This window comes from Mustelus asterias, chromosome 13 (genome assembly GCF_964213995.1).
Source record: "Mustelus asterias chromosome 13, sMusAst1.hap1.1, whole genome shotgun sequence".
Lineage (NCBI taxonomy): Eukaryota > Metazoa > Chordata > Chondrichthyes > Carcharhiniformes > Triakidae > Mustelus > Mustelus asterias.
Genome location: NC_135813.1, coordinates 56,225,530 through 56,242,298, shown reverse-complemented (window position 1 = coordinate 56,242,298; position 16,769 = coordinate 56,225,530). Strand labels below are relative to the sequence as shown.

The following is a 16,769-nucleotide window of genomic DNA, read 5'->3' as shown; positions in this document are numbered from 1 at the left end:
CACAGCACACAGGACTGCAGACCAAATGATGGAAAATGGGATTAGGATAGTGACCGGAGACACAAGCCAAAGGGCCTCTTTCTGTGCTGTAAAGCTCTATACAATAGTTTCCAAACTTGGAGAGCCTGTTCCTGGCAGGAAGGGCTTTGTTTGATGCACTGTCGGATTGATATTTGAAGCAACCACCAGAAAAACCGCCATTCCCAAACTCGCTGACCAACTCTAAAACACAACTTCTGCTTCTTACACTGGCCCGGGAGACCTCCCAACACAGCGGCCTCTAGTGGCGGGAGGAGCTGGCACACTGGCTTCTAGTGGCAGGAGGACTGAGGATAAGGACTGAGGCGGGAGGACTTTAACCTGATGTTGTTAAACTTCTTACTGTGAGGACTGAGGGACACGGCGCGGGGAGTCGGCACACTGGCCTCTAGTGGCAGGAGGACTCAGGGACAGGTCCCGGGGAGCGGGGCACATTGGCCTCTAGTGGCTGGAGGACTCAGGGACAGGGCGCAGGGAGCGGGCTCACTGGCTTCTAATGGCGGCAGGAGTGCTTGTCAGGGGACAGCGAGCGGACGCACTGGCCTCTAGTGGCAGGAGGACTGAGGGACAGACCGCGAGGAGCGGGCGCACTCGCTTCTAACGGTGGCAGGAGTGCTTGGCGGGGAGCGGACACATTGGCCTCTAATGGCGGCAGGAGTGCTTGTCAGGGGACGGGGAGCGGGCACAATGGTCTCAGGTGACGGGAGGAGTAAGGGACAAGGCGCGGGAAGTGGGCGCACTGGCCTCTAGTGGCGGGAGGAATGAGGGACAAGGCGCGTGGACTGGGCGCACTGGCCTCTAGTGGCGGGAGGAATGAGGGACAAGGCGCGGGGAGTGGGCGCACTGGCCTCTAGTGGCGGGAGGAATGAGGGACAAGGAGCGGGGAGTGGGCGCACTGGCCTCTACTGGCGGGAGGAATGAGGGACAAGGCGCGGGGAGTGGGCGCACTGGCCTCTAGTGGCGGGAGGAATGAGGGACAAGGCGCAGGGAGTGGGCGCACTGGCCTCTAGTGGCGGGAGGAATGAGGGACAAGGCGCGGGGAGTGGGCGCATTGGCCTCTAGTGGCGGGAGGAATGAGGGACAAGGCGCAGGGAGTGGGCGCACGGGCCTCTAGTGGCGAGAGGAGTGAGGGACAAGGCGCAGGGAGTGGGCGCACTGGCCTCTAGTGGCGGGAGGAGTGCTGGTCAGGGCGTGGGAGTGGGTCTTTGAGCAGAGCAGTGTGGTGCAGTCAGTCTCTGGTCGCGGGAGAAATGCCGACTTTCGTGCTTAACACAAACCTGAGCCGCTCCACCATCCCGGACGTGTTGGCGGAGGAGTTGACGGCGACGCTGTGCCAGCAGCTGGGCAAACCCACACAGGTAGGCAAGCAGAGAGAGCGGGGCCGGGAATATCCGCTGTTAAAACAGCCCGAGGTGGCAGAGTGTGAGCACTGCCGCTCCACAGCGCCAGCGTCTACACGTCCTCCCCATGTCTGCGTGGGTTTCCTCCGGGTGCTTCGGTTTCCTTTCACATTCTGAAAGACGTTGTTTGGGGGCATTGGCCGTGCTAAATTGCTAAATGTGCGGGGAGAGGGCCTGGGGTAAGATGCTCTGCCAGAGCGCTGGTGCAGAGTCGATGGGCTGAATGGCCTCCTGCACTGTGGCGATTCTATAAACAGAGGTTTCCTCCAATTCATCACCAAAGCCTCCGTTCCCCGGACACAAACTCTGTTCCCGAAGCATTGACTCAGTAAATCCACTCCCACCATCCATCTCTCTACCCCCCCCATCCATCTCTCTCCCCCCCCCATCCATCTCTCCTTCCCCCCCATTCATCTCTCCCCCCCATCCATCTCTTCCCCCCCATCCATCTCTCCCCCCCATCCATCTCTCTCCCCCCCCATCCATCTCTCTCCCCCCTATCCATCTCTCTCCCCCCCCATCCATCTCTCTCCCCCCCATCCATCTCTCTCCCCCCCATCCATCTCTCTCCCCCCCCATCCATCTCTCTCCCCCCCCCATCCATCTCTCTCCCCCCCCATCCATCTCTCTCCCCCCCCATCCATCTCTCTCACCCCCCATCCATCTCTCTCCCCCCCATCCATCTCTCTCCCCCCCATCCATCTCTCTCCCCCCCCATCCATCTCTCTCCCCCCCCATCCATCTCTCTCCCCCCCCATCCATCTCTCTCCCCCCCCATCCATCTCTCTCCCCCCCCCATCCATCTCTCTCCCCCCCCATCCATCTCTCTCCCCCCCCCATCCATCTCTCTCCCCCCCCCCATCCATCTCTCTCTCCCCCCATCCATCTCTCTCTCCCCCCATCCATCTCTCTCTCCCCCATCCATCTCTCTCTCCCCCATCCATCTCTCTCCCCCCCATCCATCTCTCTCCCCCCCATCCATCTCTCTCCCCCCCATCCATCTCTCTCCCCCCCATCCATCTCTCTCCCCCCCCATCCATCTCTCTCCCCCCCCATCCATCTCTCTCCCCCCCCATCCATCTCTCTCCCCCCCCATCCATCTCTCTCCCCCCCCATCCATCTCTCTCCCCCCCCATCCATCTCTCTCCCCCCCCATCCATCTCTCTCCCCCCCCATCCATCTCTCTCCCCCCCCATCCATCTCTCTCCCCCCCCCCCCATCCATCTCTCTCCCCCCCCCCCATCCATCTCTCTCCCCCCCCCCCATCCATCTCTCTCCCCCCCCCCCCCCATCCATCTCTCTCCCCCCCCATCCATCTCTCTCCCCCCCCATCCATCTCTCTCCCCCCCCATCCATCTCTCTCCCCCCCCATCCATCTCTCTCCCCCCCCATCCATCTCTCTCCCCCCCCCATCCATCTCTCTCCCCCCCATCCATCTCTCTCCCCCCCCATCCTTCTCTCTCCCCCCCCATCCTTCTCTCTCCCCCCCCATCCATCTCTCCCCCCCCATCCATCTCTCCCCCCCCATCCATCTCTCCCCCCCCCATCCATCTCTCCCCCCCATCCATCTCTCCCCCCCATCCATCTCTCCCCCCCATCCATCTCTCCCCCCCATCCATCTCTCCCTTCCCCCCCCATCCATCTCTCTCTCCCCCCCCCCATCCATCTCTCTCCGCCCCCCCCCATCCATATCTCTCCCCCCTCCCTCACTCACTCCCCATTCCCTCCCCTCCTCCCCTTTACGACACTCTGTGAAACTGAACCTCCAAATGGGGTCCCCCATCTACCATCCCTAACCCCATTGGTGGGGTCAAGAGAGCCCGGGACTTCCACCCTTCTCCACCCTTCTCCAGGAATTGCAACCTCGTCCCCAGATCTTCAAAGATCCATCTCTCTCAGAATTCCCAGAAAATGACCCCACAACCCACCCCCTATATTCCTGTGAGGACCGACATGATCTCGAGGGGCAGTTACACAAAGGTGGGTGGTTCTGTCCTCATGAGAAATACTCACCGTCAGTGACACAGAAATAAGTGTAAACTCACTGAACTCCCAAGACCCTCATGTGGAATTGGATTGTGATTTGAAAAGCAAGAACATGCAGGGCTACAGGGAGCAGGCAGGGGAGTGGTTCTAGGTAAATAGCTTCTTTGGAGAGGTGGCGTGGATACAATGGGCCGAATGGCCTCCTGCTGCTGCTGAGACAGTTGTGTGAAAAGCTGCAGTGACCCAGAGCTCTCTCCCCCTCTCCCCAACCCCCCATCCTCTCTCGTTGCAAAGACATTACAGCAGGGCTGACTGAACGCAGCTACGTGACGACAAATAACCCCACAAACTTCCACAATCTCCTGGTTTATAAATTTAGTTCAGGCTGACTTACTGAGCTCACAAAGATAATGCTGAGTGCCACAGCGCAGCCTCACAGCTCCCATTCCAACCCATCAATCAGCTTTGTAAATGACCCCGGGGGTGGGGGGGGGTATTGGCCAGTGTAATCCCCAGCCACAGCAGTTTATCTAGGCCAGAATGTGCCACTAATTGACTGGATGAAGGTTGCTGAGTAACCCAGAGACAGTCTGCGGCGTACTTCAACATTCCTCCTGGTCAGAAACCTCATTTTTACTCATTATTATCTGAGAACCAATGGCAGGGGCAGATTGAAGGTGACCTGATTCACCGGGAGATGCCGTCTCAGTCCCCTCCCCCAATCAAAGGGAGTGCTGCAGATGGGTTGAGGCTAGTTGAGCTATGCTTCAGTCAGCTTGTCCCTCGTCAGGGGATCAGCCGATTGTTCCTTCAGCCGCAGCCTGCTGTGAGCTGCGGCTTAATCCTTTCCTCACAGTCCATCCCCGTTCCCTCACTGACATCCTTCACAATATCGAGCCTCTCAGCCGTGAGGTTCGGTGAAGACCTTGGACCCCCCCCCCCCCCCTCCCCCATGGCTCATCACGTGTTGGAGCTGCATTTCATGTAAACTGACCTCTGTGGAGTGCGGATTCTGCTGCTTTGCCAGCTCCCACTGCAGTGAGACAAAGAACCATCTGATCCTCTGCTACTGTTGGGCTGAGGGAGGAATCTCTCAGCAAAACATTGAGAGATCTCTCCTGCTGATACTGCAATCGTATTAACCCTGAGCTAGTGGCACCGTTCCCATCTTAGTCCGAAGGTGCAGGTTTTGAGTTGAGTGCCACCCAGAGAAAGAGAGTTTAAAACGTTTGTTTATTAGTGTCACAAGTAGGCTTACATTAACACCGCAATGAAGTTACTTTGACCCGTTAGAGAAAATCTCCATTACGAGAGAGGAAGTGTTAGGTTTTTTAGGGAACATTAAAACTGACAAAGCCCCAGGGCCTGATGGCATCTATCCTCGACTGCTCAGGGAGACGAGAGAGGAAATTGCTGGGCCTCTGACGGAAATCTTTGTCGCTTCTTTGGACACGGGTGAGGTCCCTGAGGATTGGAGGATAGCGAATGTGGTCCCGTTGTTTAAGAAGGGTAGCAGGGATAACCCAGGAAATTATAGGCCGGTGAGCTTGACGTCCGTGGTAGGGAAGTTGTTGGAGAGGATTCTTAGAGACAGGATGTATGTGCATTTAGAACGGAACAATCTCATTAGTGACAGACAGCATGGTTTTGTAAGAGGGAGGTCGTGCCTTACAAATTTGGTGGAGTTTTTTGAGGAAGTGACAAAAACGGTTGATGAAGGAAGGGCCGTGGATGTCGTCTATATGGATTTCAGTAAGGCATTTGACAAAGTCCCACATGGCAGGTTGGTTAAGAAGGTTAAGGCTCATGGGATACAAGGAGAAGTGGCTCGATGGGTGGAGAACTGGCTTGGCCATAGGAGACAGAGGGTAGTGGTCGAAGGGTCTTTTTCCAGCTGGAGGTCTGTGACCAGTGGTGTTCCGCAGGGCTCTGTACTGGGACCTCTGCTATTTGTGATATATATAAATGATTTGGAAGAAGGTGTAACTGGTGTAATCAGCAAGTTTGCGGATGACACAAAGATGGCTGGAATTGCGGATAGCGAAGAGCATTGTCGGGCAATACAGCAGGATATAGATAGGCTGGAAAATTGGGCGGAGAGGTGGCAGATGGAATTTAATCCGGATAAATGCGAAGTGATGCATTTTGGAAGAAATAATGTAGGGAGGAGTTATGCAATAAATGGCAGAGTCATCAGGAGTATAGAAACACAGAGGGACCTAGGTGTGCAAGTCCACAAATCCTTGAAGGTGGCAACACAGGTGGAGAAGGTGGTGAAGAAGGCATATGGTATGCTTGCCTTTATAGGACGGGGTATAGAGTATAAAAGCTGGAGTCTGATGATGCAGCTGTATAGAACGCTGGTTAGGCCGCATTTGGAGTACTGCGTCCAGTTCTGGTCGCCGCACTACCAGAAGGACGTGGAGGCATTGGAGAGAGTGCAGAGAAGGTTTACCAGGATGTTGCCTGGTATGGAGGGTCTTAGCTATGAGGAGAGATTGGGTAGACTGGGGTTGTTCTCCTTGGAGAGACGGAGAATGAGGGGAGATCTAATAGAGGTATACAAGATTATGAAGGGTATAGATAGGGTGAACAGTGGGAAGCTTTTTCCCAGGTCGGAGGTGACGATCACGAGGGGTCACGGGCTCAAGCTGAGAGGGGCGAAGTATAACTCAGACATCAGAGGGACGTTTTTTACACAGAGGGTGGTGGGGGCCTGGAATGCGCTGCCAAGTAGGGTGGTGGAGGCAGGCACGCTGACATCGTTTAAGACTTACCTGGATAGTCACATGAGCAGCCTGGGAATGGAGGGATACAAACGATTGGTCTAGTTGGACCAAGGAGCGGCACAGGCTTGGAGGGCCGAAGGCCTGTTTCCTGTGCTGTACTGTTCTTTGTTCTTTGAAGGGGGGGAGGTTTAACACAGATATCAGAAGGACATATTTCACACAGAGGGTCGTGGGGGCCTGGAATGTGTTGCCGGGCAAGGTGGTGGAGGCGGACACACTGGGAACGTTTAAGACTTATCTAGACAGCTATATGACCGGAGTGGGAATGGAGGGATACAAAAGAGTGGTCTAGTTTGGACCAGGGAGCGGCGCGGGCTAATTGTTCCTTGTTTCTCGTTTCAAGGCTTCATTCTATGATCATCTTGCTGGTGCCAGTACAGAGCGAGACTGCGGATAGTTGGGAACCTGTCTCGGGGGCAGGGAATTCATATGGTGTTCATGGAAGTGGAAATGACTAGGGTTGGGAAGCATTTTCCGATCAGGGCCATTGTGATCTCCTGGACTCGTTTCGATAGCCTCAGGGGGTCGGAGAGGAATTTCCCAGATTTTTTTTTTCTCCATATTGGCCCTGGGGTTTTTCACTCTGGGTTTTCGCCTCTCCCTGGGGATCACATGGTCTGGAATAGGGGGGTGGGGGTGAGTTAATAGGTTGTAATGAACAAAGCATCGTAGCTGTGAGGGACAGCTCGGTGGATAGGATATTGGTATGTAGATAGGCTGGAAAATTGGGCGGGGATCCTGGATTCAGGATTCAATCCTGGACCGGGGAGCGGCGCGAGCTTAGAGGGCCGAAGGGCCTGTTCCTGTGCTGTATTGTTCTTTGTTCTTTGTTCTTTGAAAATCCCCTAGTCACCACACTCCGGCTCCTGTTCGGGTACACTGAGGGAGAATTTAGCATGACCAATGCACGTAACCAGCACGTCTTTCAGACTGTGGGAGGAAACCAGAGCACCTGGAGGAAACCCACACAGACACGGGGAGAACATACAAACTCCGCACAGACAGTGACCCGAGGCTGGAATTGAATCCGGGTCCCTGGCACTGTGAGGCAGCAGCCCTAACCACTGTGCCACCATGTTACCCCACTAAGCCAAAGCTCAAAAAATTTTAACCCTCTGTAGGGCTAACACCCCCCGCCATCTTTCCAGTATTTCACTGCTCTGCCGGGGAGGAATGTGAAAATATGAGAATCAGGACGACACTGGGATCAGCAGGCGGACACGTAATGCTTTTAATGTTTCACCACAACATGTGGCACCGGTTTCTTGTGACGTGACTGGAATACTGAGCAGGTCCCACTCACGCATTCCGAAAGTGGCATTGATGAGTAAGAACAAAAAGTGTTTGTGCGAGGAAGGGGGCTGGGAAACTTCCAGCCACAAACTCTCGCTCTCAACTGCATCAGCAGGAGAGGGGATTTCTCAATTCACATCAGAACACAGTGATGATCGTGTGAAAGTATTTTCTAATGTTGGTAGTGTGGCCAGGAGGTGATCTGAGTCACTCAGTGAATCTGTGAAGTGTGCGTTGTCTGCCTGGGTCATAGGAAGATGAGATGAGGCCCTCTGGTGCTGAGGCAGTTGGGCTGGGGGTTCAGGTGAGGTGTTTCCTCAGTTGAAGGCGGGGTGAGGTGGAGTGAGACAAGGGAGGTCAGATAGGGTGAGATGTTGCAAGGTGAGGAGGGGTAGGCAGGGTCTACTCCTGATTCTGTTTCTGATTGTACAACAGAACATCTTTGTCCATAGTTTGTGTTCTCTCCCCAATCACCCGGCCAGACAGCCCTTAAAATAACTTGTTGTTCTTTAAGAGCTGGATGGATAGATATGAAGATTTATTTCCCCCTGGAGAGAAAGTCCCGATGAAGTGAGTGTAAACTTCAAATTCAAGTGAACCCATTGGGGGAGAGGTTGGGAAACAAAGACTGACGGAAATCTGGAACCCTCTTTCCAGAAAGACCGCTGAAATTGGCGCCCAGTTCAGACTTGTGTATGTTTATTGTCGGGGTATTGTGACGGCCTGAATGACCTGCTCCTGTACCTTGGCACTTCACAAACAGCACTGCTCATCCCACTGGGCACCTGGACATCCTGCAGGCCACAGCCTCTTTCCCCAATATCTCACTGTGCAGGGGCCTGCAGTGCAGAGGCTCCAGTCAAACACCTGCCGGACTCTGACTTCAATTGAGCTCATGAGAGCTCGGATGTGGGGGGGTGGAACAAAAAAGGAGGGAAGGGGCAATGTGTGATGTGGTTATGGGCGGGGTGAGTGGGATGCGGCAGGAGGTGTATGGTGTGATGACCTCTGTCCTCTTTGGTTGTCCTCTCTTTGCTTCACTTTACGGTTTTGTGTCTCTCCCTGCAGTGTGTGTATATAATACTGTCATCCTCTGGCACATCCCTGGCTGCGGGAGTTGCCTCAGGGATTGTGGAGCTCGCCAGTATTCACCAAGCTCTCTCTCTCTGTTTTTCAGTACATCGCAGTGCACATTGTGCCCGACCAGATTCTTCACTTTGGAGGATCCTCTGAGCCCTGTGCTCTTGCCAGCCTCTCCAGCATCGGCAAACTCGGTGTCAAACAGAACAAAACCTACTCCAAAGTGCTGTTCGACTTGGTAAACAAGCACCTACATATTTGTCCAGACAGGTACGGCTGGCGGATTGGGTGCTGTGGGATGGTGTGGGGCAAGCGGGTGTTTGACTGTCAGTGAGTCTCCCCAGCTATGCAGAGCCACGCTGACTGACTGGCCTCAATTCACGGCAAATACGCTGCTTTTGCTGCAAACTGTCCACTTTAAAGGTTTACAGAACAGCTGTTAATGAAAGTTGGTAGAGATCAGTTATAGCTTTGTGGAGTGGGCACAAGCTTTGTCTGGCTGACACACAATACGCGCGCACACATGATACGTGCACACATGCACACACACAAAACACGTGCACGCACACACAACGCGCGCACGCAAATGTCCAGCAATTCTCTGACAAGAGGTGGATTTTGGCAGTGAGAACGAGGCCCGATTCAGTCAGAGTGAGAATGGGGCCTGATCGAATGGGAGTGTGATTATTTTCAGTGTCTCTGAATTGGCTGTTTGCTGATGGTTTTCCCTTGCCTGTTTCACAGGATGTACATCGTCTTCCAAGACCTGGAACCTGGTAATGTCGGCTATAATGGCAACACCTTCGCTTAGGTTCTGCTCCGGAACTTTCCTGAGTGATCACTGTATGAAAAATGTGGTTTGTGTCCTCATCCGTCTTAATGGCCATTGAGCCAGAGAGAAGATTCCTGAAATTCTGTCTCGTTTCTGTATTAACAATAAAGTAGATTCATCAAATGTCCACGTGTGTTTATCATAGGCTGGTAAAAACGTGTGTACTTTTATTACATGGTATGTTTATTACAGGGTGCGTTAGTCTATGTATTCAATTCCAGCCTTGGGTGACTATGTGGAGTTTGCACATTCTCCCCGTGTCTGCGTGGGTTTCCTCCGGGTTTTTGTTACAGTACTGAACCAGTTGCATATTTACAGTAGAGGGTAAATGTCTGTAGAGGAACCTATACTAAGTCCTTACATGTTGCTGTCTATCTCTAGACTGGCCTTAGCTCTAGGTCATGTGCCTTCTTACATCATTGTATGAGCAGTGCTCTATTATGTCCCATGTTAACCCTTTAGGTACCAGATCCTTCTGCTCCATGGTTGTCTGTACAACTGCAGCAGCATGTCTAGTGCAGAGAAGAGCCATGAGGTTGAATCCTAGGGCTTGATGTTTGAAGAAAGCCTGGAAAAATGTGGGCTTTTCAGCCTATAAAGGGTGGTCTGTGAGGAGATCTTTCAGAGGCATACAAGATCACAAGAGAATAGAAAATGGAATATTACTGTAACTTAAATGGTGCAAGTAGGACAAAGGGACATAAGCTCAAACTAGCATGTGGCAAATGTGTGATTGATGTTGGGAAGTTGAGGGATTGGTTAGTTGAGTGGCTAAATGATTTTTGTATAGTTCAGACTGACACCAACAGTGTGGGTAGGCTTGAGGCCTGAAAGTGGAAAGCAACAGCAAACTGCCACCGACAATCACAGAATCACGGTGCAGAAAGAAGCCATTTGGCCCATCATGTTGACACTGGCTCTCCAGACAAGCATTATGACTTAGTGCCGTTCTCCTGCCTTTTCCCTTCACCCCTGCACATTGTTTCTATTCAAATAATCATCTAATGTCCTCTGGAATGCCTCAATTGAAGCTGCCTCCACCACATTTCCAGGCAGAGCATTCCAGACCCCAACCACTCGCTGGGTGAAAAAGCTTTTCTCACATCACATTGGTTTCTTTTGCAAATCACTTTAAATCTGTGCCCTCTCATTCTTGATCCTGTTATGAGTTGGAGCTGTTTCTCCTTAACCACTCTGTCCAGTACCCTCATGATTTTGAACATCTCAATCAACTCTCCTCTTAGCCTTCTTCTCTCCCAAGGAGAACAGTCCCAACCTCTCCAATCTATCCTCCCTGGTTTAGATACTATCTATCCTCATCTCCAGAGTGACCTCAAACAAACTGGTGCAGCAATGGGAAGAGCCATACCTACCTTCAGCACAGAAATTTACATTGCAAGCCACAAATGGTAGTTTTAACAGCCAGTAGTTTTAACCGTTGCTGAGTAGTAACTCAGGTCCTCCACTTTCATGAAAAGAATCTTCTTAACTGGAGCTTCCATGTCAATGTTTTAAAACATTATTATCGTTCCAACTTAGAAAGAAAGGAATATTTGCATTTATGTAGTGTCTTTCACAATCTCAGGAAATCCCAGAGCAGTTTTCTGCCACTGAAATACTTGTGACGTGTTGTCACTGTTACAAGTTATTGTTGGAAATGCTGATTGGAGTGCGGTAAAACTGTCTCTCAGCATCAACCGCACTTTATACACTCACCTTCCTCCTGTTGAGGTAACAACTTTGTACAATTTCATTTGTGGTGTGTGTGAGGAGGGATGTGGGACCCTAGCAACCATGGCAATGCTTTTGTTTGCTATGTGTGAATCACTATTAATTTTGTAGCGCTAAAATATTTAGTGCACCTTCAAGGAAAACTCGCAGCTAAACCAGCCCAACGGAACGAGTTTATGAAGAGAGGATTAATGACGATAACAGTAAACCCGGCAGCAAAATCTTTGTGCACTTATAGAGCGAAGGAAGCCACAGGAATCTGCAGGACTTTATATTCGGAATTATTTTATTAATTTATTAGGTGTTAGCTGTGATTCACTTGGTAGCACTCTGGCCTTTGAATCGCAAGGTTCTGGGTTTAAGTTCCACTCCAGTGCAGAATGGAGGCAGTGTTGGGGGTGTAAGATGTTGGATGAAATATTAAGCTCTGCTTGAAAAGATCCCATATTCAGTATTTCAAAGGAGCGGGAGGTTATCGCCTGTGGTCTGGCTAATATTTATCCCTCACCAGCAACATGATGGAAGGGGTGATCAACAGCACTATCAAGCGGCACTTACTCAGCAATAACTTGCTCACTGACGCTCAGTCTGGGTTCCGCCAGGGTCACTCAGCTCCTGACCTCATTACAGCCTTGGTTCAAACATGGACAAAAGAGCTGAAAGACAGAGGTGAGGGGACAGTGACTGCCCTTAACATCAAGGCTGCATTTGACTGAGTATGACATCAAGGAGTCCCAGCAAAACTGGAGTCAATGGGAATTGGGGGGGGGGGGGAACCCTCCGCTGGTTGGAGTTATACCTGGCACAAAGCAAAATGATCATAGTGACTGGAGGGTAATCATCTCAGCTCCAGGACATCACTGCAGGAGTTCCTCAGGGTAGTGTCCTTGGCCCAACCATCTTCAGCTGCTTCATTAATGATCTTCTTTCCATCATAAGGTCAGAAGTGGGGATATTCGCCGATGATTGCACAATGTTCAGCACCATTCACAATGCCTCAGATACTGAAGCAGTCCATGTCCAAATGCAACAAGACCTGGACAACATTCAGGCTGACAAGGGGCAAGTAACATTCGTGCCACACAAGTACCAGGCAATTACCATCTCTATCAAGAGAGAATATAACCATCATCCCACGACATTCAACAGCATTAGCATTGCTGAATCCCCCACCATAAATATCTTGGAGATTAGCATCGACCAGAAACTGAACTGAACCAGCCATATAAATACTGTGACTACAAGAGCAGGTCAGAGGCTAGGAATCACGTTGAGTAACTCACCTCCTGACTCCCTAAAGCTTGTCCACCAAGTCACAACTCAGGAGTTTGAAGGGATACTCCCCACTTGTCTATGAGAGCAGCTCTAACAACAATCAAGAAGCTCAATATTATCCAGGAAAATGTAGCCCACTTGACTGGCACCCCATCCACACCACCACCAACACACAGTGGCAGCCGTGTGTACCATCTACAAAATGCACTGTAGGAACTCACCAAGGCTCCTTCAACAGCACCTTCCAAACCCAGGACCACTACCACCTAGAAAGACAAGGGCAGCAGATACCTATGAACACCATCACCTGGAGGTTCTCCTCCAAGCCACACGCCATCTTGACTCTGAACTATGTTGCCGTTCCTTCACTGTCGCTGGGTCCAAACCCTGGAATTCCCTCCCTAATAGCACTATGGATGTATCTACACCACATGGTCTGCAGCGGTTCAGGAAGGCAGCTCACCACCACCTTCTTGAGGGCAATTAGGGATGGGCAATAAATGCTGATCTAGCCAGCGACACCCACATCCTGTGAATGAATTTTTAAAAATCAACATCACAGAGAATCAGATCTCAAGTTTATTAGTCACAAGTAGGCTTACATTAACACTGCAATGAAGTTACTATGAAAATCCCCTAGTTGCCACACTCCGGCACCTGTTCAGGTACACTGAGGGAGAATTTAGCGTGGCCAATGCACCTATGCATCTATCTTGAATGGCATCAAGATAGATAAGTCGCCGGGTCCGGATGGGATGTACCCCAGGTTACTGTGGGAGGCGAGGGAAGAGACTGCAGAGCCTCTGGCGATGATCTTTGCGTCGTCGATGGAGACGGGAGAGGTGCCAGAGGATTGGAGGATTGCGGATGTGGTTCCTATTTTCAAGAAGGGGAATAGGGATAGCCCAGGTAATTACCGACCGGTGAGTCTAACCTCAGTGGTTCGTAAACTGATGGAGAAGATCCTGAGGGACAGGATATATGAGCATTTAGAGAGGTTTAGTATGCTCAAGAATACTCAGCATGGCTTTGTCAAGGGCAGATCGTGCCTTACGAGCCTGGTGGAGTTCTTCGAAAATGTGACTAAACACATTGACGAAGGGAAGGCGGTAGATGTGGTTTATATGGATTTTAGCAAGGTGTTCGATAAGGTCCCATAAGGTCGATAAGGTCGATAAGGCTTCTAGAAAAAGTGAGAGGGCATGGGATCCAAGGGGCTGCTGCCCGGTGGATCCAGAACTGGCTTGCCCAAAGGAGGCAGAGTGGGTATAGATGGGTCTTTTTCTAAATGGAGGTCGGTCACCAGTGGTGTGCCCCAGGGATCTGTTCTGGGACCCTTGCTGTTTGTCATTTTCATAAATGACCTGGATGAGGAAGCGGAGGGATGGGTTGGTAAGTTTGCCGATGACACGAAGGTTGGTGGGGTTGTGGATAGTCTGGAGGGATGTCAGAAGTTACAGGGGGCATAGATAGGATGCAAGACTGGGCGGACAAGTGGCAGATGGACTTCAACCCAGATAAATGCGTTGTGGTCCATTTTGGTAGGTCAAATGGGATGAAGGAGTACAATATAAAGGGAAAGACTCTTAGTACTGTAGAGGATCAGAAGGACCTTGTGGTCCGGGTCCATAGGACTCTGAAATCGGCCCCGCAGGTGGAGGAGGTGGTTAAGAAGGCGTATGGTGTGCTGGCCTTTATCAAACGAGGGATTGAGTTTAGGAGTCCGGGGATAATGATGCAGCTATATAAGACCCTCGTCAGACCCCACTTGGAGGACTGTGCTCAGTTCTGGTCGCCTCACTATAGGAAGGATGTGGAAAAGATTGAAAGGGTTCAGAGGAGATTTACAAGGATGTTGCCTGGATTGAGTGGCATGCCTTATGAGGATAGGCTGAGGGAGCTTGGTCTTTTCTCCTTAGAGAGACGTAGGATGAGAGGAGACCTAATAGAGGTGTATAAGATGTTGAGAGGCATAGATCGGGTGGACTCTCGGAGGCTTTTTCCCAGGGTGGAAATGTCTGCTACGAGAGGACACAGGTTTAAGGTGCTGGGGGGTAGGTACAGGGGAGATGTTAGGGGTAAATTTTTCACACAGAGGGTGGTGGGCGAGTGGAATCGGCTGCCGTCAGTGGTGGTAGAGGCAAACTCAATAGGGTCTTTTAAGAGACTCCTGGATGAGTACGTGGAGCTTAATAGGATGGAGGGTTATAGGTAGGTCTAGAAGGTAGGGATGTGTTCGGCACAACTTGTGGGCCGAAGGGCTTGTTTGTGCTGTAGTTTTTCTATGTTTCTATGTTTCTAACCTCCAGATCATCCAGTCATTATCATATTGCTGTTTGTGGGAGTTTGCTTTATGCAAATTAATTGTGGTATTTCTTACATTGTCATTGGCTGTCCCTCAGTTTGAGGATGATTTCTACTCACGGTGGCCAGATTCTGCCAAACTGAACAGGACAATTTTCCACCTGCAGATCTTTGGGCGCATGGGGCAGGACATCCCACGAGGTAGCGGGATCTGGATTTGCTTCCCTTTCTTTCCTTCTCTGCCTTCTCATATTAAGGTGTTTGGACTCAAAGTGTGAAGCAGCTTGCTGGACATGTTGTCGCCATTTTGAATGATTGGCAGGAACTTCAGAGTGTCCCTGTAGTGTTTATCTTGTCCTCTGGAACCCTGGCCATTTGAGTGGAGGAGACATTTTTTGGCTATCCAGACAGTGTCCTGTCCATTGCCCATCAACTGCCCTCTGGTGTCAGTCTGAAATACCGGCTAGATGGAAATCTCTTTAATGGCCTCCATGTCAAAACTTAACTGGCCACCCTAGGCACAGATGATCTATGGTTAGCGAATGACTGTAATGTCCTTGCCCACTCTACACTAGATTTGCAACTCATTCTTAGTCTCATCAATTCTGCAAACAAGAAACTTGTTGCCTTGAATGTTGCCAAAAGAAAATTCATATCAACCCACGCCTGGTCATTCCACCTCCCACACATGCTGAAACTCTCGAATATGTCGAACATTTCCCATATCTTCACAGCCAACTCTCTTGAAAGGCCACAATGGTGAGGAAATCAAACAACAGATAAGCTGAGCTAGCTCAGCCTTTTCCTAACTGTGGTAGTGAGTGTTTGACAACAGAAACCTCAGCAAGTCAACAAAAATATTAGTGTACTGCACAGTTGTCATCACCACACTCCTGTACTGCATTGGGAAACATAGAAAAATGGAAGATAGGAGTAGGACGAGGCCATTTGGCCCTTCGAGCCTGCTCCACCATTCATTACAATCATGGCTGATCATCCAACTCAATAACCTAATCCTGCTTTTCCCCCATAACCTTTGATTCCATTTGCCCCAAGTGCGATATCCAGCCGCCTCTTGAATACATTCAATATTTTGGCATCAACTGCTTCCTGTGGTAATGAATTCCACAGGTTCACCACTCTTTGGGTGAAGAAATGTCTCCTCCTCTCCATCCTAAGGAACTAGCTTGTGCATCAGTGATGGATAGAGAAATTTTATCAGGAATATCTCCACCACATCCTCCAGATTCTATGGGAGAATCAGCGGACAAACGCCAGTGTCTGTCTTGAATTTAGTTCCACAAGCATGTTTCTTGTATCACAGGCCGACTAATGGCTGGAGCATGAGGGAAATTCACAAACCTCCAGGATGGCATGGTGGCCCAGATGTTAGCACTGCTGCCCCACAGAGCCAGGGGCCCGGGTTCGATTCCAACCTCGGGTCACTGTGTGTGGAGTTTGCACATTCTCCCTGTGTCTGCGTGGGTTTCCTCTGGGTGCTCCGGGAGTTCTGTGATGGAGTCCCAGATGTTGTAGGTGAAGAGGAACTGGTGGACGTACTGAGGTTCCCAGAAGGTAAGGTGCCACATAAAAGGTTATTGTGGAAAATAAAAGCTGATGGTATGGGGGTAACATGTTGGCATGGATAGAAAAAAGGAAGCTACAAAGGGACACAGGTTGGTCAAGTGAGTGGGCAAAGATTTGGGAAATGGAGTATATTGTGGGCAAATTCCACCAGTCTAGTGTGCCAGATCCGCCCTCATTCCTCCCCTCGCCAGGCGGCGCTGTCACTCACTCCTCCACCCGCCAGGCGGCGCCGTCACGCACTCCTCCAGCCGCGAGGCGGTGCTGTCACTCACTCCTCCCCCTCCCCTCGGCAAAGCGGGGCTGTCACTCACTCCTCCACCCACCAGGCGGCGCTGTCACTCACACCTCCACCCGCCAGGCGGCGCTGTCACTCTCTCCTCCCCCCCGCCCGGCCAGGCGGCGCTGTCACTCACGCCTCCGCTCCGCCAGGCGGCGCTGTTGCTGTCACTCGGT

General features: G+C 51.2%; 1 protein-coding gene across 1 annotated transcript; it reads left to right on the top strand.

Annotated features, from left to right (window-relative positions):
- The first annotated feature begins 506 nt into the window (after positions 1-506).
- On the top strand, positions 507-9,542 carry LOC144503119 (macrophage migration inhibitory factor-like). Its single transcript, XM_078227630.1, has 3 exons — positions 507-1,397; positions 8,685-8,857; positions 9,332-9,542. The coding sequence occupies exons 1-3, from the start codon at positions 1,290-1,292 to the stop codon at positions 9,396-9,398; spliced, it is 348 nt and encodes a 115-aa protein (XP_078083756.1). The 5' UTR covers positions 507-1,289; the 3' UTR covers positions 9,399-9,542.
- The last annotated feature ends 7,227 nt before the right edge of the window (positions 9,543-16,769 follow it).

What these genes read in the sequence shown, in the direction of transcription:
- LOC144503119 (XM_078227630.1), top strand. Translation starts at nt 1,290, where the DNA reads ATGCCGACTTTCGTGCTTAACACAAACCTGAGCCGCTCCACCATCCCG. An exon ending in AGCTGGGCAAACCCACACAG is followed by an intron (nt 1,398 to 8,684) that starts GTAGGCAAGCAG and finishes TCTGTTTTTCAG; the next exon opens with TACATCGCAGTGCACATTGT. An exon ending in CTACATATTTGTCCAGACAG is followed by an intron (nt 8,858 to 9,331) that starts GTACGGCTGGCG and finishes CCTGTTTCACAG; the next exon opens with GATGTACATCGTCTTCCAAG.